This window comes from Muscardinus avellanarius (assembly GCF_963383645.1).
Source record: "Muscardinus avellanarius genome assembly, chromosome: 12".
NCBI classification, from domain to species: Eukaryota; Metazoa; Chordata; class Mammalia; order Rodentia; family Gliridae; genus Muscardinus; species Muscardinus avellanarius.
Genome location: NC_137798.1, coordinates 79,290,759 through 79,316,034, shown reverse-complemented (window position 1 = coordinate 79,316,034; position 25,276 = coordinate 79,290,759). Strand labels below are relative to the sequence as shown.

The window sequence follows — 25,276 nt, the reverse complement described above, 5'->3', positions numbered from 1 at the left end:
ACTGACAGCTGAGAATGACGGTGCCACTTAAAAAGCAAAGCAGCACCTCTTTGCTTATATTCAATACCTCCACATAGGTGGCATCAAATGAGAATGTGCACAGCCGGGACAAAGGCTGTTTTGAGCCTGGGAGGCCCAGCATCTTCCTAGGCATCTCTGGAGAACAGATTATCCAAAGACGGAAACTTAATCGCATGGTCCCTGGTGGTTTCCCTATAGCGTACTGGCACTGGGGAGAAGCAAAATTATCTTTGCAGAGGGCTAATGGAAGAAAGGCAGGAATATTAATGAGCATCCATTAAGGCTCTCTCTCTCTCTCTCTAGCCTAAGGAAACAAGATATTCAAAGGTGAGACTGGTGTAGAGAGGGAGAGAGCCTGGCAGGAAAACCAAGGAAAGACCTGTGACTGCTGGTTACATAGTGCCCTGGCTTCCTTGCTTGAGGCCAACAGCATGTGCCTGTCACCAGGCTAACCTGGGACCCACGAGGGGACAGGGAAAAGACTTTTTCAGTTCCTGCATGGTTGATTTGTAGGGCATGTGGCTTCCTCCTAAAGATCCAAGAGGAGGATTCTGGGATCCTCTACTGCTGCCTTGATTTTGCGGAGGAAGGTCACAGCCTCTCTGCCATCAATCAGCCGGTGATCATAGGTCAGTGCCACAAACATCATTGGCCGTATCTCCACCTGCAGAGAGGAAAAATCAACAGGTCTGTCTCTAGCAGGTCAGAAAACGCCCCGCCAAGGGAGGTATATGAGGAAACACAGTCCACAGGAAAGTTCCTAGTTCCAGAGCCTTTCCCACTGATGCTGCCTCCAGACACTTAGGATGATACCTTCATATACCAAGGTTTGCCCTTAGCTCTTCCACCTTCAGAAACAAAGTTTAAACAAGAAAACAGTCTCCTCACAACTTCCCTTAAAACAAAATATAATCTGAGCAGATGTGTAGTGCACACCTATAATCTCAGTACTTGGGAAGCTGAGACAGGAGGGTAGCAGGCTGAGGGCAACCTCAAGTGTAGCAAAACTCGGCAACCTAGTGAAACTGTTAAATAATAAATAGCCAGGCGTGGTGGTGCACACTTGTAATACCTGCGCTTGGGAGGTGGAGACAGGAGGATTGCACAGGTTTGAAGCCAGCCTCACTGGCTTAAGAGACCCTATTTCCAAATAAAAAATATATAAAATAGGCCTGGGAGTGTAGGCCAGAGGTAGAAGGGCTCCAGTACCACCAAAAAAAATAAAATAAAAAAATAATAATAAAAAAAAGGGCTCAGGGTATAGCTTGGAGATAAATGGCTTTCTCTTCAGTTCTGGTTGCCTTTAGTAGGTATAGTTACAATCTGTTTTTTGTGTGTGTGTGGGGGGGTACTGAGGATTGAACCCAGGGGCATGCCACTTATTAGCTACATGCCCTTTATTTATTTATTATTTTTGCGGGTCTGGGGATGGAACCCAGAGGCATTTGACCTCCGAGCTACAGCCCCTGCCCTATTTTTTATTCTTTATTTTGAAACCAGGTCTCATCTCACTGAGTTGCAAAGGGCCTAAGTAGCAGAGGCTGTCCGCGAACCGCAATCCTCTGGTCTCAGCCTCCCGAATGCTCGGATTATAAGTGTGCGCCACCACGCCTCGCCACCCCCTTTATTTTGAAACAGTGTTTCACTAAGTTGCAGAAGGCCTCACTAAGTAGCTAAGGCTGGCTGCTAACCTGTGATCCTCCAGCCTCAGCCTCCCATGTACTGGGATTACAAGGGTGTGCCACCACGCTAGGGATAAATCTAGAGCTTCAAGAATGCTAGGCATAGGCCGGGCGTGGTGGCGCACGCTTGTAATCCCAGCATTCGGGAGGCTGAGACCGGAGGATCGCGGTTCGCGGACAGCCTCCAGCTACTTAGTGAGGCCCTCTGCAACTCAATGAGACCTGGTTTCAAAATAAAGAATAAAAATTAGGGCAGGGGGTGTAGCTCGGAGGTCAAATGCCCCTGGGTTCCATCCCCAGACCTGCAAAAAAAAAAAAAAAAAAAGAATTCTAGGCAAGTACTCTACGACTGACCCACACTTCCAGCCCTATAGTTGGGTACGTGGCAATTTTCCAGGGAGAAGACCCATAGCTTTGGATTCACAAAGACATCAGTGACCCAAAAGAGTTCTGAATATAGGAGTCTCAGAAAACTTGTTTCCTACCAACATATCTTTCAAGGAATAACTCAAGATCAACTCTTTGACCTAATTAGGTCAACTCTGATTCCTTGAACTCCCAGAATATTTGTAAGCTTTATCATACAACTCTGCAGCTCATAGACTGGTGTGCATTTTAAAATAATTTTATGTCTGTTGCCAGGGATTGAATTGAGGAACATTCTACACTCTGAGCTACACTCCCAGTTCTTTTTTTTGGAAACAGGGTCTTGCCAAGTTGCTGAGAGCTTTAATAAATTGCTGAGGCTTTCCTATGAAACTTAGTCCCAAAATTATTTTATAATAAGCATTTAGTTAGATTTCCTTTTCATTATCACCTAACTCCAAGGACCTTAGACATGATGGTTCCTACCTTGCCTCCGATAGCCACCGGCCTGTCAAAGATGGCATGCATGCCTAGGATGGCAGACTGAGGGGGGTTGATAATGGGCGTTCCAAAGAGTGAGCCAAAAACACCTCCATTGCTAATGGTGAAAGTCCCACCATCCATATCTTCAATGGCAAGTTCATTCTTTCGAGCCTAAAAAGACATTTTGTATATGCAACACTGAGTGAACATTCACCCAAAGAAAGGAAGTCTGTAAGTCCAGAAAGCTCTTATCTGAGATCAGTACCACCAACTTCAGTGACAGAATGATGGCTGCTGAGCAACTGTGACCAGTTGGTGCTCCACCAGAGAAAAGGCACGATTCCATAGTCAACCTTTTCTTCCCCCCTAGGTCTCCTTTCATGCGATTTCAGCTACCTGAGCACGCTTGGCTCTGCCAGATATCTGTACCAAGCTCTTGTGGGATACTGTTTTTCTTGGTGGCTATGAATTTCTTAGACACTAAAGGGAGACTCCCACTGCTTGAGCAAGGCTATCTGGCAAGCCTGGCTTCCCCAGACCCTCTTCCCTTGCCTGGTGAGCAGCTCAGACATATACTTCTTTTCACTTTACCTTTTCTCCCAGTTCATTGATGGTTCGTTCGATATCAGCATAATTCATAGTTTCCACATTCCTGATGACAGGAACCACTAGACCCTGAGAGGAGTTAAAAGCTTTCAGTTGCAAATTAATAGTACCCTTATAGTTACAACTCCTTAGGTCAGGGGTCTCCCCTACCCAGAATATCTTTATTACTCACTGTGATTAACAGAAGACTAAGGTACTTAATGTTTAAAATATATGGTAATTAAAAAAAATAGATTACTTTTACTACTACCTTCTAAAAACAGTTACAGAAATGACCTCTCCCACATGACCTGCTTCACACAGATAAGGTGAGGAGCAGAGTTCAGCACTCCCCACCTCCTGCCCCAACATACCCGTGGGGTGGCCACTGCAACACTGATGTCGATATAATCCCTATACACCACCTCTTTGGTTGCATCATCAATCACTATGAGAAAGAAAACACATGTTATATACAATCTCCAGGCCAAGGGTAATAAGTTATGCTTGCATTAACAGAGTAAAAATCTGCCGGGTGTGGTGGTGTTCTCCTCCTGAGAACAGGAGAATTGCAGGGTTGAAAGCCAGGTGTGGTGGCGCACGCTTGTAATCCCTGCGCTTGGGAGGCTGACACAGGAGGATCGCACAGGTTCGAAGCCAGCCTCAGCTAACTTAGTGAGGCTCTCAGCAACCTAGTGAGACCCTGTTTCCAAATAAAATATAAAAAATAGGCCTGGGAGTATAGCCTGGAGGTAGAAAGCCCCTGGGTTCCACCCCCAGTACCACAAAAAAAAAAAAAAAAAAAAAAAAAAAAAAAAACCCCAGCGAAACGAAACTTAGTAAGGCCCTCAACAACTTAGGGAGATCCTCTTTTTTTTCTCTTTTTTTTTATGGTACTGGGGATGGAACCCAAGGGCATCCTACCTCCGAGCTACACCCCCAACCCTATTGTTTATTCTTTATTTTGAAACAGGGTTTCACTGAGTTGCAAAGGGCCTCACTAATAGGAGCTGAGGTTGTCCATGAACCACGATCCTCCTGTCTCTGCCTCCCAAATGCTGGCATTACAAGCATGAGCCACCATGCCTGGCGGGTGATCCTCTTTCAAAATAAAAAAAGAGCTGAAGGTGCTGATTGTGGTGGCACAAGCCTGTTAATCCCAGTACTTGTTATATACTTGAGGCTGAAACAGGAGGATTGCAGGTTCAAGGACTTCAAAGTAGCAAGACTCAGCAACCAAGTAAGACCCTATTTCAAAACAAAAATAAAAACAGCTGGGGGTGTACCTCAGAGGTAGAATTCCCCTCAATTCAATCCCCAGTACCAAAAATTAAATATATACACATGCCAGTTTGAGACATCAAACTAGCTGCTGAAAATTTACATCTAGTATGAGAAAATAAAGGTTTGTGAATCTTTTCCACAAAAGACAATGATAAATATATTTATTTATTTATTTTGCAGGTCTGGGGATGGAACCAGGGGCATGTGACCTCTGAGCTACACCTCCTGACCTATTTTTTAAATTTTGAAACAGGGTCTCACTAAGTTACGGAGGGCCTCACTAAGTAGCTAAGGCTGTCCACGAACTGCGATCCTTCGGAGGATCGCAACCTCCCGAATGCTGGGATTATAAGCGTGAGCCACCATGCGAGGCTCCATGTTATATTATTAAAGCACCCAGAAAAAACATGTAAAGTAAAAAGAAATCAAGCAAACTTTGACAAATAAGCTGTAAGTATGGACAGGCAGAATAAAGAGGGCTAGCTGAAAAGATGGAGAAAGCCTGTTAGGAAGGCATAAGAACAGAAGCAACAAAAAGAGGAGTACTTCTGGGCAAAACAAAGACAGCCTATCTAGAGCACAGCACTCTATGAAGGGACCACAGCTTTTACTTCTAGATCTTTGCTGAGGACTGCAAAAAAGTGTCACTGCGTGCTCTCCAATCAGGGAACAGAGAAGTGTCTCAACAGGAAGAGAAATTTTGTTAGGTCAATACTTCAATGACGTCAGTGAAAAGAGAAAATGAGTACCAAGTCCATGAAAGTGAGGCCAAGCCCCAGGCTTCCCAATGAGGCCCATCAACCTGAGGTCAGAGGTCAACCTCAGCCTCCAAGATAACAGGATCCATGGGGGTTGGGGGCGGGCAGCCAGAACATATGCCTCCACACAGACACAGGACAGCCTGGCAAGCTGGGCTGCCCCAGAATTTCCTGTTGCCAGTGCATCTGCCAGGCTGTGCATTACAAAGAGAAACTGCTCTGCCCATTTGGTGGAAAGAAAGTAATCATGATGGCATTTCAGAAAGGTAAATTCAATTCCTGAAGAAGATGGTCTATTTCCACAGTAATGAAATAAAAAGCCCTGGTCTGCTGACCCTCAAAAAAGCGGGAGCAGATCCGTGTTCCTATACCCACTTCCTGGCCACCAGAAACACACCTGCATTTACAATAGGCTGCTCCTGCAGAGCAAAGGCTGAGGCCTTCACAAACGCTGACATGAAGCCTAGTTTGAGGTTATGTTTCTTCAGGAAAGCATCTTTGTGCCGAGCTCTCATCTCCTGGATGTTACTGTAAAAAGATGATATAAAAGAAACCACAATGAAGGCTTGATTTTGACTTTCACACAGGTTTCTACACAAATACACAGTTGGGTGAGCTTTTCCCTTACTCTGGACCATCTACCCTAAATTAAAGTTTTGAAGCCAGGCGTGGTGGTACACGCTTGTAATCCCAGCATTCAGAAGGCTGACACCGGAGGACTGTGGTTCGCAGACAGCCTCGGCTACTTAGTGAGGCCCTCCGCAACTTGGTGAGACCCTGTTTCAAAATAAAGAATACAAAATAGGGCAGGGGGCGTAGTTCAGAGGTCAAAAGCCCCTGGGTTCCATTCCCAGACCCATACACATAACACATACACACATTTTGAAACAGTCCACTAGAATACAATAACTTTTTTTCACAAAAAAATTGTATATAAAAAATGAGGGCTTAATGTTTTGAGGTGAGTTGAGCCTTACAGGTCTTCTTCATGTTCTAGAAGTCACAGATTTCAGTGACAGAATATGAATGAGATCACACAGTACACCAATATCTGTGCCCTAGATGAGAAATTTTTTTTTTGGTACTGGGGATGGAACCCAGGGGCTTTTCTACCTCCGGGCTATACTCCCAGACCTATTTTATACTTTATTTGGAAACGGTCTAAGTTGCTGAGGGCCTTACTCAGTAGCTGAGGCTGGCTTCAAACCTGTGTGATCCTCCTGTCTCAGCCTCCCAAGCGCTGAGATTACATGCGTGCGCCACCACGCCTGGCAAAAGTAATTTCAACTAAACTAAAATTGTGAGCTATCCATCCTGGGAAAAAAACTGTTTGAAAGTATAAACAGGGTCTACAAAACTAGCAATTTTATTTCTTATAATTTTTTAAGAAGGCACCAAACTGACTTCCTTATGACATTCCTCCTAGCTGATTAGCAGAGAAAAAGAAAAACCAAACCATCCATGGGAGTATGGGCTCCATGCGAACAAATGCAGTAATGACACGCATGGAAGGATAAACTTGGTGTTCTTTCAAGTTCGAGGGAAAGTCAGCAGATTCACACTTCATCTCCTCAGGGTTAGCAATTCCACCCCTCTGTTCCTTCAAACAGGTGCCAACAAGCACCCTGTGAGAGGCACCAAGCTTGCAAAGACAAGACCTAGTGCTTAAGACTGGCTTAATGGACATAGTTTCCTTATTTAGCCAAGTGGCCCTGTGTGGAAGGAAGCCTGCCTCCTTCAGATCCAGCAGCAGGGCCTTGCTTCTGAGAAGCCTTTGCAATGTAAACAGCCTTTGGACTCTCAGAGCCAGTTTTTCACATACATGCTGCAGGCTTTTGTTGTTGTGGTGGTGGTGCTGGGGATGGAACCCAGGGGCAATCGACCTCCGAGCTACAACCCTAACCCTGGTTTTTACTCTTTATTTTGAAACAGAGTCTCACTGAGTTGCAACGGGCCTAAGTAGCTGAGGCTGTCCACGAACCATGATCCTCTTGTCTCAGCCTCCTAAATGCTGGGACTACATATGTGCACCACTATGCCCGGCTTGCTGCAGGCTTATTAAGAAATGGCTTTCTGCCAGGCGTGGTGACACATGCTTGTAATCCCCGTGCTTGGGAGGCTGAGACAGGAGGATCACACAGGTTCCAGCCAGCCTCGGCTACTTAGTGAGGCTCTCAGCAACATAGTGAGACCCTGTTTCCAAATAAAATATAAAATAGGTCTGGGAGTATAGCCCGGAGGTAGAAAGCCTCTGGGTTCTACCCTCAGTACCACCAAAAAAAAAAAAAAAAAAAAAAAAAAAGAAAAGAAATGCCTTTCCCATCATTTTGTTACAGAAACTATTTATCAGAATAGTGTTCTGTGATAGAAATTGACTATCTCAGGCCCAAATGCTCCATTCTTTCTTTCCCCATATATAGTGGCCTAATTCAACATTAGCATGAAAGCTAAGATGTGGTACAATTTTAACTGCCCTCTTCTGCCCTTTTATTTTTGAAAAAGAAAAATTTCCTAGGGGGACTGATTGGATTTTCAATGTTTATTTTCCCTGAGTCTAACCTTATTTAGTGCTAGGATTACCACTCTAAAGACATTACTGGTTCCCAAGACACAAGGGCTGCTGAAGAGGGAAAGGAGAAGTGATAAACATCTCTGCTCTCAAACCTGCCCGAATGTCATTGTCTGGTCATTAAGTAGTTTCTATTTCAGACTCTGCCCTTGGAGGCAGAGCTGGTATAACGGGAAGGAGGAAGTTTCAGAACGGCTCCTTATGGGTTAGATGAGAGGCATGAGACCCAAAGGAACTCGATCTAAACCAGATTACTAGCTGCAGTGAGACCTCAGGCCATTGTTAAGGGACACCTCCATTAGTCACTGAAAGAACATCTAGCTATTATGCTTGCTTTCCAATCAAGGCTGCTGGGCCAACTGCATCTTTCAGGGCCATAAATATTTACATGTTTTGTCTTAAGAAACTGGGTAGAGTTTCAAAGTCCAATTCAATTTGTGTACAATTTGGCCTTAATGCACTGAAACATAAGCTGCAGGCTTTGAGTCATTAGGCAAGGTCCTTCCCTAAGTACTAGGGACAGGAGAGAAGTCTTTGGTTGGAATGACATCTAGCCTCTTTAGAAAGTTTCTCCATAGAATGGAGACCTCTAGTGAAATTAGCCACAGAGCCCGGCTGCTCTGTCAACCATGCCCCACATGCTGTCCATAAACCACTGTCAGAAACCTATTGACTGAAACAATCACAGGTTCAAGGAAGTCTTAGCGAAGTAGCAAGATTCTCAGCAACCTAGCAAGACCCTGTTTAAAAACAAAAAATTTAAAAAGAGCTGAGGATAGCGCTCAGAAGCAGAACGAATATCCCTAGGTTTAATCTCCAGTAAACACACACAGACACACACACACACACACACACACACACACACACACACACTTTCAAAACTCTTCTAAAGGAAATGGAATGTCCCTAATGAAAAGGTAGGTGAGTGAACACTCAGGACAAAAGGAAGCAAAGTGATGACTTGAAATAATTTACCTTCTGATTTAATATAAATTCTAACCCTGGCATCCAAACATTCTAAAGTATGGCCGGGCATAGTAGCGCACACTTGTAATCCCCGCACTTGGGAGGCTGAGACAGGAGGATCGAAACCAGCCTCAGCTACTTAGTGAAGCTCTCGGCAACTTAGTGAGACCCTGTTTTCAAATAAAATATAAAATAGGTCTGTGGGAGTATAGCCCGGAAGTAGAAAACTTCTGGGTTCCACCAAAAAAAAAAAATTATATATATATATATATATATATATATATATATATATATATATATATATGAGAGAGAGAGAGAGAGAGAGAGAGAGAGAGAGAGACAGACAGACAGACAGACAAAATATGAATGAGAGAGAGAGAATGAATATAAATCTAACCTCCTCACCATTCTCTCCTGTACATAACCCTCATGGCAGAAATGACCTTTGGCCATTTCCTGTGCTCCTGCCTGGGCCAACGGTCTGCACTGCTCACACTGTCCAGGTGATCTTTCTCCACTAGGCTACTGGTCAAAATGCTAGTCATTCCTGAAGGTCGATTATAACTCTTTCCTCTAGGAAATGCCCCCTAACCCTAACCTTGCTACCTCTACCCCAACCTAAAAAAAAAAAAAAAAAAAAAAAAAAAAAATGAGCTGACTCCTTTTTCCATTCCAACCTTTTTTTAACCTTGACTCTTTTCTAGATTTTCTTTTTTTTTCTTTTTTCTTTTTTTTTTTTTGCAGGTCTGGGAATGGAACCCAGGGGCATTGACCTCTGAGTCACACCCCCTGCCCTATTTTTATTCTTATTTTGAAACAGGGTCTCACTAAGTTGTGGAGGGCCTAAGTAGCTGAGGCTGTCCACGAACCGTGATCCTCCGGTTTCAGCCTCCCAAATGCTGGGATTACAAGCGTGCGCCACCACACCCGGCTACTTTTTTTTCCCTAGATTTTATGTTCATCCAAACCAGATGGTAAGCTCAAGCCAAGAGTTCTTTCTCACTTGTCCTTGTATTACACTCCTTGAATTACATATTTTAGTTCCTTATAGAGTAAGCACTCAAAATATGTTGTTTACCTTTCTTTTCCCTACAGTGCAGATACATACACAAATCAAAATTGTGAAGAAAACAGTTGACAATTAGCTCACTACAGAAATAAGTAAATTAGTTCCTTTGGTTAATGTTCTGAGTGTATGTGTGTTACTAGGGATGGAACCCTGGGGTATTCTACTTCTGAGCTAAACCCCTAGGCCTATTTTATTCTGAAACAGGGTCTCACCAAGTTGTAGATGGCCTCAGTAGCTGAGGCTGGCCATGAACCTTTGATCTATCTCAGTCTCCAAGTACGGGGATTATAAGTGTGCACCACCATGCCTGGCTAAAGATTTTTATTTTAAAACACACTTACTTTCCATTTCCTTATCAAAGGTGAGAAGGCCAGAGAGAGGAGAAGCCTCTACCCTTTTGCCTTCCAGCCTGAGTCCCTTCAGAATATGGACAAGGAGTAGTCACCATAAGAAAGAAGCAGGGTGCAGTGCTTGGGCACTGGGCAGACTATCAAGGGGTGGGCCTCGGAGTAAGTCCTGTTGAGGTGGTTGCCCTACCTCTGCTTGGCAAACCAGCACCAGAGTTTAAAGCTATTACTACTAGCCTCATTTATCAGAGATCACAAGAATCACGTAAAAAGTCTTAAGTTCATTACGTCATAGAGGAAACAGGCATAGTATTAGGAAAGTCAGTCAGATGAAGCCAATGGCTAACCCTGTATAAGTCAAAGCAAAGTAGTACTCCCTACATGCTAGTTTTGGAATCAGAACTAGATAGGGAATGGGGCAAATTCAAGTGTCCTCCAAGAAAAAGGGCATGGGGTGTTAGGAGTAGACATCCCACCTCATGTCAATCTCATTGAAAGTAGTCAGCATTGCACACGTGTTCTGGGCCTCCTTCAGCCGCTGGGCTATGCGCTGCCGCATCCTATTCATTTTCTCCTGAAAGAGAAAGTGGAGCAAATAATGACAATTTGGTCTCAAGATTGAGTGTCCCCATGCAGGCAGACAGAAGTCGGCGTGCCATGTGTGGGTAACAAGGACTACAGCATTCACATACAATCAGAGCTCCAGGCTCCCTTTCCTGTGGTGGCCTTCCTTCTCCAAGTGAGAATGAGAAAACATGGGCCAGAAGTACTCACTATGTGCCTGAAGCCTCACCAAGAATGGAGGCCCAGGAAATGGTGTGATTTAAAAACCAAAACCAATTTATGAAAAGGAAGAATGCGGTGTAGGTCTAGCCAGCTTAAGAATCATTACATCTGTTGATAAAGACTTGCATGAGAAGAGCTACTTGTGGAGCGGAAACTAATGAGCAACAAACTTTTGAGGCTACCGTATTTTTAGGAAGTATTCGGAGGCAGAGAAACCCATACTCCTGACCACACTTCCTTGAGGTTTTCTGTCTGCTCCCAACAGCTATCAGTACTGTGTAGGCTATCCCTGAGCCACAGCTAAGTATCCTGGAAGTAGAGGAATAGAGCTCACACTAAACCACTTCTCTGAAATGTGCATCACCCTGGAAGGCAGAGGGTGCATTCATTACTAAGCTACCATTCCTTGCAGATGTTTTACTTACCCAAGGCATTTTACAGGCAGCATAACAAGGCGGAAAACCAGTGCACAAGTGTGCAGCAGACCTCAGGTGCTAGTCCTATCCTTTGATGGCTATGTGACCACAAACAAGTTACTTCCTGTAGTCTGTTTCTTTGTCAAGGCCAAGAAACATTCAAAAGATGGACACCACCACAACCATACTCCATTAATCTCAACACTGCCCTGTCTGTTCCTGGAAATGCTCCTCAGAGGCTTACCCGATGTTCTGAACGCAGACCTTTGCCAACTCCTGGCTCGGCTAGTGGAGGTGCAGCAGTGGGTTTTATTGCAGATACTGAAAAGAGAGTACAACTACATCAGAGAAGAAAAGACATTTGCTGATTATGTACCAGTGCTCTCACACTATACTATCATTGAATCCTCCAGAGAGTCTTAGCTATATTAGTCATTCCAACGTCACAGATGAACGAACAGTCTGCTCAGATAAATCAAATAACTAGAGCCTAAAGTAACAAAGCAAAAAGAAAACCAGGATGCAAACCCAGGTCTTCAGAAATAAAATCTAAGAGATTTCTACATAGCAGCCAACCTGGTTGTTCAGAGCCATGCTTTGGTCTCAGACTGTACTTGGTAAGGGAACATGAATATTAGAGGCGGTTCTTCTCCCACTGAAAGACACATGGGAGTTGGATGCTTACCTGGTTTGCTAGAGGGAGGTTGTGAGGGTGAGGGCACGGGTGGCATCTGAGTGGGTATGGGCGTTGCAGAGGGAGGAGGAACTGCCGATACTGCGGGTTCTGCTTTTGGGGCCACGGCAGGAGCTTCAGCTGGCTTGGCCTTAGCAGGAGCAGCTGAAAAACAAGAAAAATAGATGCCATTGGAACTGTATGGAAACCAACCAATTCACACATACTAAGCAGCATTTAGTGGCATAAACTCTACCTTCAATCCATTAACAAATGTCTACTGGGGATCTGGTATATACAAGGCACTATCAGGCACACATAATAACATAAAGCACTATTTTTGTGTGTGTGCGTGGGTCTGGGGATGGAACCCAGCGGCATTCGACCTCCGAGCTACACCCCCTGCCCTATTTTTTTATTCTTTATTTTGAAACAGGGTCTAAGTTGCAGAGGACCTCACTAAGTAGTAGCTGAGGCTGTCCACAAACCGCGATCCTCTGGTCTCAGCCTCCCAAATGCTGGGATTACAAGCGTGTGCTATCACGCCCAGCATAAAGCACTACTTTCTATACCTGAGTCCTTAACTGTCATACATCAGTTAACTGGCTCAATTTATCTAACTGGTTTTCCCGATTTCACAAAAATCTACTGATCATGAAATTCATCAAGTACTTTCAAAGCATCCACTAAGCCCAAGGAAATGAAAACTTTTTTTTTTTGGTGGTACTGGGGATGGAACCCAGAGGCTTTCTACCTCCGGACTATACTCCCAGACCTATTTTATATTTTATTTGGAAACAGGGTCTCAATACGTTGCTGAGAGCCTCACTAAGTAGCTGAGGCTGGCTTTGATCCTCCTTTCTCAGCCTCCCAAGCGCGGGGATTACAAGCGTGTGCCACCACACCCGGCTGGAAATGAAAACTTCTAAGCAAAATAGTCAGGTGTGTGGTTGTGCACACCTGTAATCCCAATACTTGGCAGGTCAATACAGGGGGATTAGAGGTTCAAAGACAGTCATTTCAACTTAGCAAGACCCTGTTTCGAAAACAAAAAAATGGGCTGAGGATATAGCTTTGAGGTAGAACACTGCTGGACTCATAGTATCACCAAGAAAAAAAGCCCAGGCAATTTAAAATATTAAAACACACACACACACACACACACAAAACATGTTCCTAATTGTAGTAAGATTGATACACTCACCTACCATTTTAGCATTACACAAAAAATACTCTCTTTTTATTGTAGTACTGGGGATGGAACCCAGGAGCATTCTACCTGAGCTACACTCCCAGCCCTAATTTTTATTCTTTATTTCAAAGCAGGGGCTCACTGAGTAGCAAAGGGCCTCACTTAGTAGCTGAGGCTGCCCACAAACCACAATTCTCCTGTCTCAGCCTCCCAAATGCTGGGATTACAAGTGTGTGCCACCATGCCCAGCTAAAGAATACTTTTTTTTTTGAAACTTTGTTTCAAAATAAATAAACCAGTCAGGGTGGCTCATATTTATAATCTCAGTACTTGGGAGGCTAAAACAGAAGAATCACAAGTTTGAGGACAGGGCTAGGGGTGTAGGGTGGAGGTAGATCGCCCCTGGATTCAATCCCTAATACCAAAAGAAAAAGAGTAATAAAAAATAAGTAACAGAGTTGGGGATTTAGCTTAGAGGCAGTACTGGGCTCACTCTATAGCACCAGAAAAATGAAAAGGAAAAAAAAACTTGGGTGCACTGGTGCACATCTAATTTCAGTGATCTAGGTATCTGAGGAAGGGAGATCAAGTTTAAAGGTAGCCCCAACAACCTAGTGAGACCCTGTTTCAAATAGAGTTGGGGATTTAGCTTAGAGATAGTACTGGGCTCACTGCCTAGCACTTTTAGAAAAAGGGGAAAAAAGTTTAGTTGGGTGCACTGGTGCACATCTATAATCTCAGTGACCTGGGTGTCTGAGCAAGGAGGATTAAGTTTAAAGCCTCAACAACTTAATGAGACCCTGTCTCTTAACAAAAAGTAAAAGGCCAGGCGTGGAGGTGCACGCTTATATCCCAGCACTTGGGAGGCTGAGACAGGAGGATCACACAGCTTCCAAGTCAGCCTCAGCTACTTAATGAGCTTAGTGAGACCCTGTTTCCAAATAAAGTATAAGATAGGTCTGGGAGTATAGCCCGGAGATAGAAAAGCCCTTAGGTTCCACCCCTAGCACCACAATAAATAAATAAACAAATAAACAAATAAATAGTAAAAAGGGCTTAGGATATAGCTCAGTGGTAGAGTACCCCTGGGTTCAATCCTCAGTATTTAAAAAAAAAAAAAGTTTAAATATTTAAGTATTCTAGCCGGGCGTGGTGGCACACGCTTGTAATCCCCGCGCTTGGGAGGCGGAGACAGGAGGATCGCGCAGGTTCGAAGCCAGCCGCGCTGGCGTAAGAGACCCTGTTTCAAAAATATAAAATAGGTCTGGGAGTGTAGAAGGTAGAGTGTAGAAGGTCCGGAGGTAGAAGGGCTTCCAGGAACCTCAGTACCACAAAAAAAAAAAAAAAAAAAAAAAATTAAGTATTCTAAAGTATTTCATCCAGGATGATTCTCAAATCAATAAGGTGTTCAAGTAATAAATCCACAATTTAAAATTAGATGTTTTCATTTTTAAGCACTTGGACATTATATCAAGTTTTATATTTAAATTATGAGAACTTTTCTTTTGACAGAGAAAATCAGAAGATGGGACTTCAACTGGAAAACTTGTTCTTACTTCCTATCCCACTTTGAGCTTCTGGTCTTGGCCTGGTCAACCTCAATGATACAATCTTTCTGTATGACTATTTTAACAACTAAAAAGAAATACTTAGAAGTTATAGCATTTAACTAAGAGTCAGAAAAACAGGTACTTTCTAGTCTCTAACTGTGAAGTCCAGTACAAAGTCCTTCATTTCTCATTTTTTTCCCCAAGAGAAATACCAACCCTTCCTAGAGATGGTATGAAATAGATGTTTAAAAAAAAAATGTATATACACACACACACACACACACACACACACACACACACACACAGCTGAACATTGTAGCACATACTGTAATCAAAGCTACTCAGGAGGCTGAAGCAGGAGGATAGCAAGTTAGAGGTCAGCCTCAGCAATTTAGCAAGACTGTCTCAAAATATAAAAAAAGGTCTGGGGAGGTAGATGTAGCTCAGTGGTAGAGCATCTCGAGTTCAATCCCTAGTACTAAAAAATAAACAATTTTTAACAAAGGGGTGGGGATATAGCTAGTGGCAAAGCATTTGTCCAGCATGCTGAGGGCCCTGGGTTCCATCCTTGGCAATGCAAGGGGGGAAAAAAGCAAATACTTTGAATTCTCCTTAACAGACACCATAAAATAAATCTCTTTAGAACATTGGCTCTCAAGCCTGGCTATATGTGAGAATCACCTGTGGAACATTAAAAAATAATAACCCAACTATGATAGATAGCCAGTACCAGATAAATTACAATCTCTGAGGCATGGTCTCTAGTCATTATTTTTATTACATGTGATTCTGATGCCAGGGTTGGGGGTAAGGGAGATCACTATCTTTAGAATCTTCTTCGTTTCCTATTATACCTTTAAGGTATAAGAAATATTCGTGGAAAAAACAGTATTAGGAGGCTTTGTTTTTTTAACTGCTCTTCATTTTTAAAGTTCACACTAACCCGGGCGTGGTGGTGCACGCTTGTAATCCCAGCATTCGGGAGGCTGAGACCGAAGGATCGTGGTTCACAGCCAGCCTCAGCTACTTAGTGAGGCCCTCTGCAACTTAGTGAGAACCTGTTTCAAAAATAAAGAATAAAAAATAGCTCAGAGGTCAAATGCCCCTGGGTTCCTCCATCCCCAGACCCACAAAAAAAAATAAAATAAAATAAACAAATAAATAAAAAATAAAAAAATAAAAAAGCTGGGCATGGTGGTGCATGCTTGTAATCCCCGCACTTGGGAGGCGGGGGCTGGAGGATCAAACAGGTTCGAAGCCAGCCTCTCTGGCTTAGGAGACCCCGTTTCAAAATAAAAAAATAGGTCTGGGAGTGTAGCCCGGAAGTAGAAGGGTTTCCAGGAACCCCAGTACCACCACCACAATAATAATAATAATAATAATAATAATAATAATAATAATATAATAAGGCTGGGGTGTAGCTCAGAGGTAGAATGCCCATGGGTCTTATCCCCAGTACCACACACACAAAGTTCATACTATATAAGTATTACTTCTATCCTTTCAACTAAGGGCAACTGGAATGCCAAAGAGTCTTTGAGTTATCAAAGAATTATTAATACAGTATGCTCAGCACCAATCCCAAGGGGGAACACTGGAGACCTTGACCACCAGGAGAACTTCTTTACCACCAGTTTTCCTGAGTGTGAAAAGAGGAGTGCCTCCTTCGACTTTTCCCCCATCAGGTACCAAAAGAGCTTCAATCACGCCATTTGCTGGTGATGGAACCTGCACAGATGTCTGGAAAAGGAGAGACAAGAGAAATTCTACATGTTTACCCACCATTAGAAAATCAATTGTATGGAATCTCCAGTATGAGTCAAAAAGTTGCAACACAGTTGTTTGATGTCCTGCACAGTGAAGCAGGTAAAGTCATATTTTCAGAATCGGTGCAATGACAATCCATCACTCTTGTGAAGACCCATCCTTTCTATCTTTTCTTGGAAACATTAAATCAAAATTTGTTAATGTGTTTTTAAATGACACAGGGAAAACAACTGGAAACAGCTCAGGAACCACAAAGAAAAAAAAGCTACCAGAGTAAAAGTTACTAAAAAGTTACATTGCACATACTTGCAGAAAATCTGAAATCAAGCTTTAATAAACTGCTTTTTTTGTGTGTGTGGTACTGGGGATGAAACCCAGGGGCATTCTACTCCTGAGCTACATCCCCAACCCTATTTTTTATTCTTTATTTCAAAACAGGGTCTCACTGAGTTGCAAAGGGCCTAAGTAGCTGAGGCTGTCCTTGAACGGAGATTCTCCTGTCTCAGCCTCCCAAATGCTGGGGTTACTAGCATGCACTACCACGCCCAGCTTTTTTAATGAGCTACTCCAATACTTTAATAACTCAGGCTAGGGCTCATTAAAAATTCTTTAAAGTTTCTGTTTCTTTCCTTAGATTAAGAAACCAAGGGTTAACCAAGAAAAATAGTCACAGATATAGTGACAAGCCTACCTTGTCAGTTTCGATCTCACAAACCACTTCATCTTCTGCAACTGTGTCTCCAACAGCTGTAAAGACAACCAAAAGCTGTCAGGGGGAGACTCCAGTAATCAGAAAGCTTTCCTACAGGGCCAGGGGGAAGCAGGTATGCATATATACATGAAAAAGGGTGGAGCTATAGATTCCACTGATTATGGAAGAAGGGGAGTATTTAAACTTAAGTTGAAGACAGGTGTGGTGGCTCGGGCTTGTGATCCCAGTACTTGGGAGGCTGATAGAGGAGGACTGCAGGTTTGCTGCCAGCCTCAGCTAGTGAGGCCCTCAGCAACTGATACCATTTCAAAATTAAAAAAAAAACAAAAAAACAAAAAAAAACAAAGGACTGGAGGTGCAGCTTGGAGTTAGAATGCCCATGGGTTCAATCTTCAGTTCCACAAAATAAACAAACATTATTAACTTAAGAAGTTCTTACCTTTCTCCCACCTGACATCTCCCTCTGTGACAGATTCTGCAAAAGCTGGAGTATTGACTGTAACCACATCATCCTCTAGGAAAAAAGCAAAAAGAAAATCAAAAGTAGCCCATTTTTCTCTTTTAATTAAATGTGGTGGTTGTTCTTTCCAGTAAAACTCCATTCAAAAGACAGGTACTTACTGCACACAGCTGTCGTTCTGAAGAATCGAACACTCAAGACACTACTGTTAATGCTACAAAAGAAACAAAAATTAGTTAAACACTCACATTTTAATCTAGTTCAAAAAACACAGGTCACCTTTCCTTTAAATCAATGATTCTTGACCAGGGTGACCACTGGTGTCATCCGGGGGAGATATGTCAAAGTACACATGTCCCGGCCGGGCCCAGAGAGATTCTGACTCAGCAGGTAGAGTCCAAGGGCCTGATGGCCTGGATGCCTGAAACACTGTCCTGTGCTGCAATGAAATGTCAGTTCTCAAAAGACAGAGCTACATTTGCTTCTCTGAAGAAAAAGAATATAAGCATGTTGGACCTTTTGCAGATCCACCAAAAGGACCCAATTTCCTTGTTAGATTTCTTAACTAACCAAATACAAGTAAGATGTATGGTGCACCCTTGGGGTACACACTGATGTGCCAGGTAACAGTTTCTGCCCTCAGGATTACACATTCAGATCAGATTAGCAGTATATTTAACTGGGAAGTAAAACAAGATATTGTGCCAAAAAACCCACAGTATCTTTTGTTTTCTTGCTAGAAGGCAGCACATCAATTCTGGATTTATTTCAAAGGAACCTCAAAGACAAGGCATTTTCTTATATGGCATTTACGTTAAATATTATAAAGACTAATATTATCTTGCATGTACAAGACCATTAATATTTACCTCTGGGGAGTAGGAGTTGTAGATATAATACTAGCCACCATATATATATATATATATATATATATATATATATATATACATATATATATATACATATATACCAGTTACAGTTTGAGAAAATGATTTGGACTAGTGGAGACTTTCACGCTTTACATTTCAGTATTGTCTGAATATTTAATAAGCACTTTATGAAAAGGAAAGGAAAGTAGATTTAAGTTGCCTTTTCATATTTTTTTGGGGTGGTGGTACTGGGATTGAACCCACAGGCACTCTACCTCTGAGCTACATCTCCAGACCTATTTTATTTTTGTTTTTGAAACAGGGTCTCATTAGGTTGACGAGTCCCACTACTTGCTGAGGCTGCCCTTGAACCTGTGATCAGCCTGTCTCAGCCTTCCAAATATTGGAATTACAGGTTGAGTGGTACCATGCCTGGTGATATTTTTACTTTCTTAATCTCAATGTTATCAGATCTGTGTAAAATCAAAAGGAAAAATGTAAATTATCTTTAAATACAGAATACAAAATGTTGTATGTCAAGTTTATAACCACATAAAAGAGCATGCAACAACTAACAGGTAACATGCAAATGCAAAAGAAAATGCTCTGCCGGACACCAGGAACCCAGAGTACCAGCAGCCTCTGGAAAGAGGCATTCAGTGGGGCTACCAAAAAAGGGTAAAAAGTCTTTATTAGTACCCTACTTTTGGCCTTTCAAAATTTGAACCTATTGCTTAAGAGACACTGTTTCCAAATTAAAAAAATTTTTCTTGAACCTATTAAGTAAAAACACAAATGAAAAATAGTTTTATAATAAGAGATTTCTTAAAACAAAGTAGAGACTGTGGATGTAGCTTAATGACCTTGCCTGGAGTTCTCAAGGTCCTGGATTTCTTAGTGGCACCTACACACACATACACACACACACACACACACACACACACACACACACACACGTAGCCATTCATGGGAAGGAAAAAAAAAACCCACAAAAACAGGTATTCAAATATGATGACACAATTAAGGGCTCTAACCCAAAGTTCTGGGTTTTTTTTTTTTTTCTATTTTCTTTTTATTTTTGTGGTACTGGGGATCGAATCCAGGAGCATTCTACCTCTGAGCTACATCCCCATGCCTATTTTTTATTCTGTATTTTGAGTAGCTGAGACTGGCTGTGAACCTGACATTCTCCTGTCTCAGGATTTTAAGTACTGGGATTACAAGTGTGCACCAACACACCCAGCCTTTTTCCTATTTTCAAATACTTGCTGTATTTATTATGTAGAGATTAATTATTGCCCCAATGTTCACTTAAGTTACAGGTGGGTAATATTAAAATTACAAAAGCATTAGATGCTCATTAAAAATACTAGAAACATCAAAAAGAATGTTTATAATGGGAATGTATCATACAGTAGAGAACGAAATCATTTGTAATATGCTTGTGTGTGTGTGTGTGTGTGTGTGTGTGTGTGTGTGTATGTATGTGGTACTGGGGGTGGAACCCAGGGGTTTTCTACCTCCGGGCTATACTCCCAGACCTATTTTATATTTTATTTGTAAACAGGGTCTCACTAAGTAGCTGAGGCTGGCTTCGAACCTGCGTAATCCTCCTGTCTCAGCCTCCCAAGCGCAGGGATTACAAGCGTGCGCCACCACGCCCGGCTGCTTTTTTCCACTTACAGTGTGGACATGTGTTATAGCTTAACCAATCCTTTGCTATCTTCCATTTTGAGAGAAATCTGAGTATACTAGGAGTTCTTCATTATAGATTCCTAGAGATAAAATTGCTATAACAAGTACATGTGATTCAAAGACTTACACTGCCACATTGGCCTCCAAAAATATAGGAATTCATATTCCTAGTACTGAATATAACAATTTCTGAATTAAGGGGAGAAGGAATCTCATCCTGATGCACAGTAAAGAAGCTAATCTGCTGACTCTTCACATTAGACATTCTCCCTGCAAAGGAAGTAGCCCATAGGTCTTGAACAGGTTACTGGAGGGCATCCTTTTACTACCACCAGCATGGAATGCAAAGTAGCTTTTAAGCAACATTCATAAACATTAGTTAATCTACACATGGGTGGCCTTTCTCCAGTCTCTGAATTATGCAATTATAGTAGTCCCTCTGAACCAAAGTCTCAAGATTCAACCAGTCTTTTTGCTTTTATTGCTTCTAAAACAAGTAACTGTGCTACCAAGAGATATTCTCAATCTCCACAATAAATACGACCTCCAACTCTTCAGCTGTACTTGCAACCAAGTAGAATATCTACTCTTCCATATCTAGTTCCATATAACCTAACAACCTGCGGAAGACAGGTACATACACTCAGTCCAACACTTGACATGGGGATGATGCCCAAGGTACATCATAAATAAGCAATGATTATCAAGATGAGGTCTAGGAACTCAACCACCTCGATTTCTAGGTCTTGAGGCCAGTGAGAAATCATATGGTCAAATTTAAAACTGGTGCCTAAATACCCATGGCCAAATATCTGTACTCCCCGGTGATACTTACACAATCTTCCTGCTGTCAGGGGAACTTGGTCCCTGACATAAGGAGACCCCTGCAAAAAACAAAACAACTCTTAACCAACAACTCTTATCTTATATAGGATACGAGATGGAAATGGAAAAGAGGTCTGTTCACCCCCTATCCCCAAGACAGAGCAGGACCAACTGGAGGCAGCAATATAATCGTTATCACAGAGTCCTGCTTCCCCAGCTTTTCCACCAAAGTAGCCTTAATGGCAGAGAGCAATGGGTATGGAGGCAGGGAGACTGAGAACAGGTGTTTGGGAAGGAAAGGGGAAATATCTGATGGCAGAAACACAAAGACATAATCTTATCTACCTTAAGTTTTTGTCAAATTTTATCATTGTTTTCATAATGTCTTTACTCCCCATTTATTCAAATATAATCAAAGATTGAAAAGACATGTGATGACTTATCCTGTGACTATATAACCTAACCAGAGAGAGTGGATGGGTGTTTGGTCTGGGTTTGACTGAATTGGGTTGGAAACCTGACTGAACCCTCCCCTCACATGAAGACTGCATGGTAAAAATAAGTAAATAAACTAACAACCCTCAACTACTTTAGGCCTACAGTCCCCAACGTGTTCTAGGAATGAGCAAATCATTTCCCCACCTTCCAACTTGTCTTCCTGTGCTCTTTCTGAAGTCTTCTACCTTAGGTACTCTCAAAAAAGTAGCTTTTTAGCCAGGCGTGGTGGTGCACGCTTGTAATCCCCGTGCTTGGGAGGCTGAGACAGGGGGACCGCACAGGTTCGAAGCCAGCCTCAGCTACTTAGTGAGGCTCTCAGCGACTTAGTGAGACCCTGTTTCCAAATAAAATATAAAATAGGTCTGGGAGTGTAGCCCGGAGATAGAAAGCCCCTGGGCTCCACCCCAGTACCAAAAAATAAATAAATAAAATAGCTTTTTGCTCACCAACTGTCCTTACTATAAACAAATGCAAACCCCAAACTGATAACTATAGCTATTTCCCCTGAATATATTCATTCTTATGTCCTGTGTGTGTTGGGGTGAGTCCCCAGATCTATGAGCAATTCCTCCTGAACCATAGGCTCAGAAGACACCAAATGAGAGCGAGCTCCCCCTTATCCCTACCTCCTCACAAACATTTCCAGAGTCAAGTTAGTAAATCACTTCTGTGTCCAGCAGCCAAATGCTGTACAAAAAAAAAAAATTTTTTTTTGGTGGTACTAGGGGTGGAACCCAGAGGCTTTTTACCTCCAGACTATACTCCCAGACCTATTTTATTTAGAAACAGGGTCTCACTAAGTTGCTGAGAGCCTAAGTAGCTGAGGCTGGCTTCAAACCTGTGTGATCCTCCTGTCTCAGCCTCCCAAGCACAGGGATTACAAGTGTGCACCACCACCCCTGGCTGAATGCTATGCAAATTCTAAGCATAGCATTTCTTTAAACTAGAACACAGCAGCTCATACTAAATTTTGGAACCCTGAATCCAATTAAGGGTTCATCCTACAGCCGTGCTTTCCAGTTATAAAAAGCTTTCACATAATGACCCAATTTTGATTTTCAAGTCTCACAACAACTGTCTAGAGTAGAATGACCATCTGCCATTATTCCTATTTCATATATAAACAGGGCTTCCAGAGGTTAAGTGACTAGCCTAAGGTGAATCCCTGAGCCCAGATGCAAACCCTAAGTGCAAGACTCTTTTCCTGACAATCTCTAAAGCTCAGAAAATGTTTCTAACATCTTTCAGGATTCCCAGTTGAAAAGAAAGTTTATTATGGAGACTGTGCTACACACTGACACTTAAGATAAAATACAAGCAACTTTACAGTCCTATACCATCCGGCCCTCCTTATCTTTCTAGCCACACAGGCTTCCCTTCTTTTTACAAATGGTCACCACCCTTCCTGCAAAGAAACCTTTGCATATGCAGTTCCCTTTGCCTGGAATATCATTTTCCTGGCTAATTCCTAGGTATTCAAGTCTCAACTTAAATGTCAGTTCCTCTGGGAAGCCTTTACAGACATTTTCACAGCATTCTCCACTCCCCAAGCCAGGCTACGTCATGTTATAGTCTTTTCATACCCTGTACTTCTCTTTCCTAGTAACCGCAATATAATTATGTCCCTACGTGTGCATAAATGTGTATTTGCTCTGTCTCTCCAGCCAGCCTGTAAGATCTGAGGGTAGAAACCATCTGTAGCCCCTTACCTGGCACAGTGGCTTTGTATTGTAATAAGTGATCTGTTGAGTTCATGAGTAAATGAGAACATGGTTGGTTAAGAGTTCAGGCTGAAGGAGTCAGGTGGACCTAGTTTACCAATAGTTGGTAAAGTGACCTTGGCTAAGGCACTTACTTAATCCCTCTTTCTTGGATTAGCCATGTTTTAAAAACAGAAATATCACTTCTTTTACTATCTGGTGATGATTAACTAAAAGTTGCAAGGAAAGCACTCAGAACAACGCTTGGCACAAAAAAAGCCTACAATGTGACTGACTCATTTGACATATTTATGCGAGGCACATAATAAAAAATAAGCTATGTAACATCATTAACAATACCCCCCCCCCCAAAAAAACACTACTCAGATTAAAATCGAATCTCCTTCCAATAGGCTCTACACCAACTTGTGTTTTTTGGTTTTGTTGTTGTTTTGGTACTAAGGAATGAACCAAGGGGGTGTTCTATCTCCAAGTTAAACCTCTAACCCTTTTTATTTTGAAACTGGGTCTTGCTAAGTTGCTGAAGCTGGACTCAAACCTGCAATGCTCCTGTCTTAGCCTCCTGAGTACTGGGATTACAGGAGTGCACCACAGGGCCTGGTTCTCTATACCATCTTCTATCTCACAACATTACCTACCTTAACAAAAACACTCTGGCCAAATCACCTTTTTTCCAGTTCTAAAATACCGTCAAACTCTTTTTTGAGGACTTTGCAGATGCTAGCCCTTCTGTTCCTCACGACACTAACTCCGTCACACCCTCGAGGTCACAGCTTTAATGTCACCTACTTACATCTCTTCTGGCCACTCTCCTTTCCCTTCTCAGCATTTACTGCAATTTGTTCACTTGTTTAGCAATTTACATCTTGTCTTCCTCACTAGCCTATAACCTCCAGGGACAGCAAGAATTATTCACTGCTGTAGCCCTCCCTGAGTGCCTAACACAGTGCCTGGCAGACAGTAAAACCTCAACTACGCGCTGAATGAATACATGATAGCTGTAGCATTTTGCTTCACTCCTATCTGAGCTGAACTGTCTCTGAACATCCGAAGGAGAAACACATACCCAGATTTCCTCACACTGCTCTGCCCCGGAGGAGAGCATTTTAGGTGACAGCAAGGGCAGAACTTACCAGGCAGGGAACGTCTCCCTAGAGGGCAGTTCCCCTGTTGAGAAAGAAGACATTATCGACGTCACCCAAGATGAAAAGAGGGAAGAAATAGTTGTGTGTTTTTTAAGTGCACGTTCCAAAGCTGCCCCAGCTGATGACAGGTGAACCTCGTAACTCCAAAGACAAATGCAACACGCTGGGTCCTCCAAACCACCTCAAGTTCCCGACGGGACTGACGGCCACTAATTCTCACATCAGAGAGGCGAGGGCGCCGGCGGAGGGGCTGCACCGCCTCCTCCCCAGCTCTGACTCAGTCCTGGTCCGCCCGGGCGCCAAGGGTGGGGTGCCGCAGGAAGCGGGCGGCGCGGGGCGGCGGGCAGCGCCGGCTCCCGGAGGCTCCCGGGGGCGCCCGCGGCCTCCGCGTCCCGGTGCCCTTGGTGCCGGCCTGGCCGCCGCGCCCTGCCCTTCAGCCGCCCGCCCGCCGCCCGCAGGCTCCTCGCCCGCGGCGCCCCGGCCCGCCCGCCCTACCTTCTGGAAGGCCGCGAGCGAGCGGCTGAACGCCCGGGACACGCAGCGGGAGCGGGCGAGCATCGCGGCGGCCGAGAGCCGAGGGCGGGCGGACACCGGATATAGGGCCCCGGCGACCGGAAGTGGGGCGGGCCGCGGCACCGCGCGCGCGCGCACGGGGGGCGCGGGCCGAACCACCGGGCGGGGGGCGCCGGCTCCTCCTACCCCAGCCAGGCCGCCCCGCCGGGCCACAGCGCGGGCTCTGGGTGCGCCGCCGCTCTCTCCCCGAACCCCCGGCGCTGGATCTTTCTGTCTGGACACCGCGGGAGAGAACTCGGGCCTGGGCTTCCCAGTCCCTAGGCA

The 25,276-nt window shown here is 43.5% G+C and overlaps 1 protein-coding gene across 1 annotated transcript; it reads right to left on the bottom strand.

Annotated features, from left to right (window-relative positions):
- Positions 1 to 550: 550 nt before the first annotated feature.
- DLST (dihydrolipoamide S-succinyltransferase) lies at positions 551 to 25,057 on the bottom strand (the record flags this gene model as incomplete). Its single annotated transcript, XM_080707335.1, has 15 exons — positions 24,935 to 25,057; positions 24,428 to 24,461; positions 21,086 to 21,134; positions 17,848 to 17,900; positions 17,666 to 17,740; positions 17,206 to 17,261; positions 16,376 to 16,487; positions 12,018 to 12,170; positions 11,577 to 11,653; positions 10,607 to 10,704; positions 5,577 to 5,707; positions 3,512 to 3,585; positions 3,144 to 3,227; positions 2,556 to 2,723; positions 551 to 685 (listed from the first exon to the last, which is right to left on the bottom strand). The coding sequence occupies exons 1-15, from the start codon at positions 24,995 to 24,997 to the stop codon at positions 551 to 553; spliced, it is 1,362 nt and encodes a 453-aa protein (XP_080563461.1). The 5' UTR covers positions 24,998 to 25,057.
- Between the last annotated feature and the right edge of the window lie 219 nt (positions 25,058 to 25,276).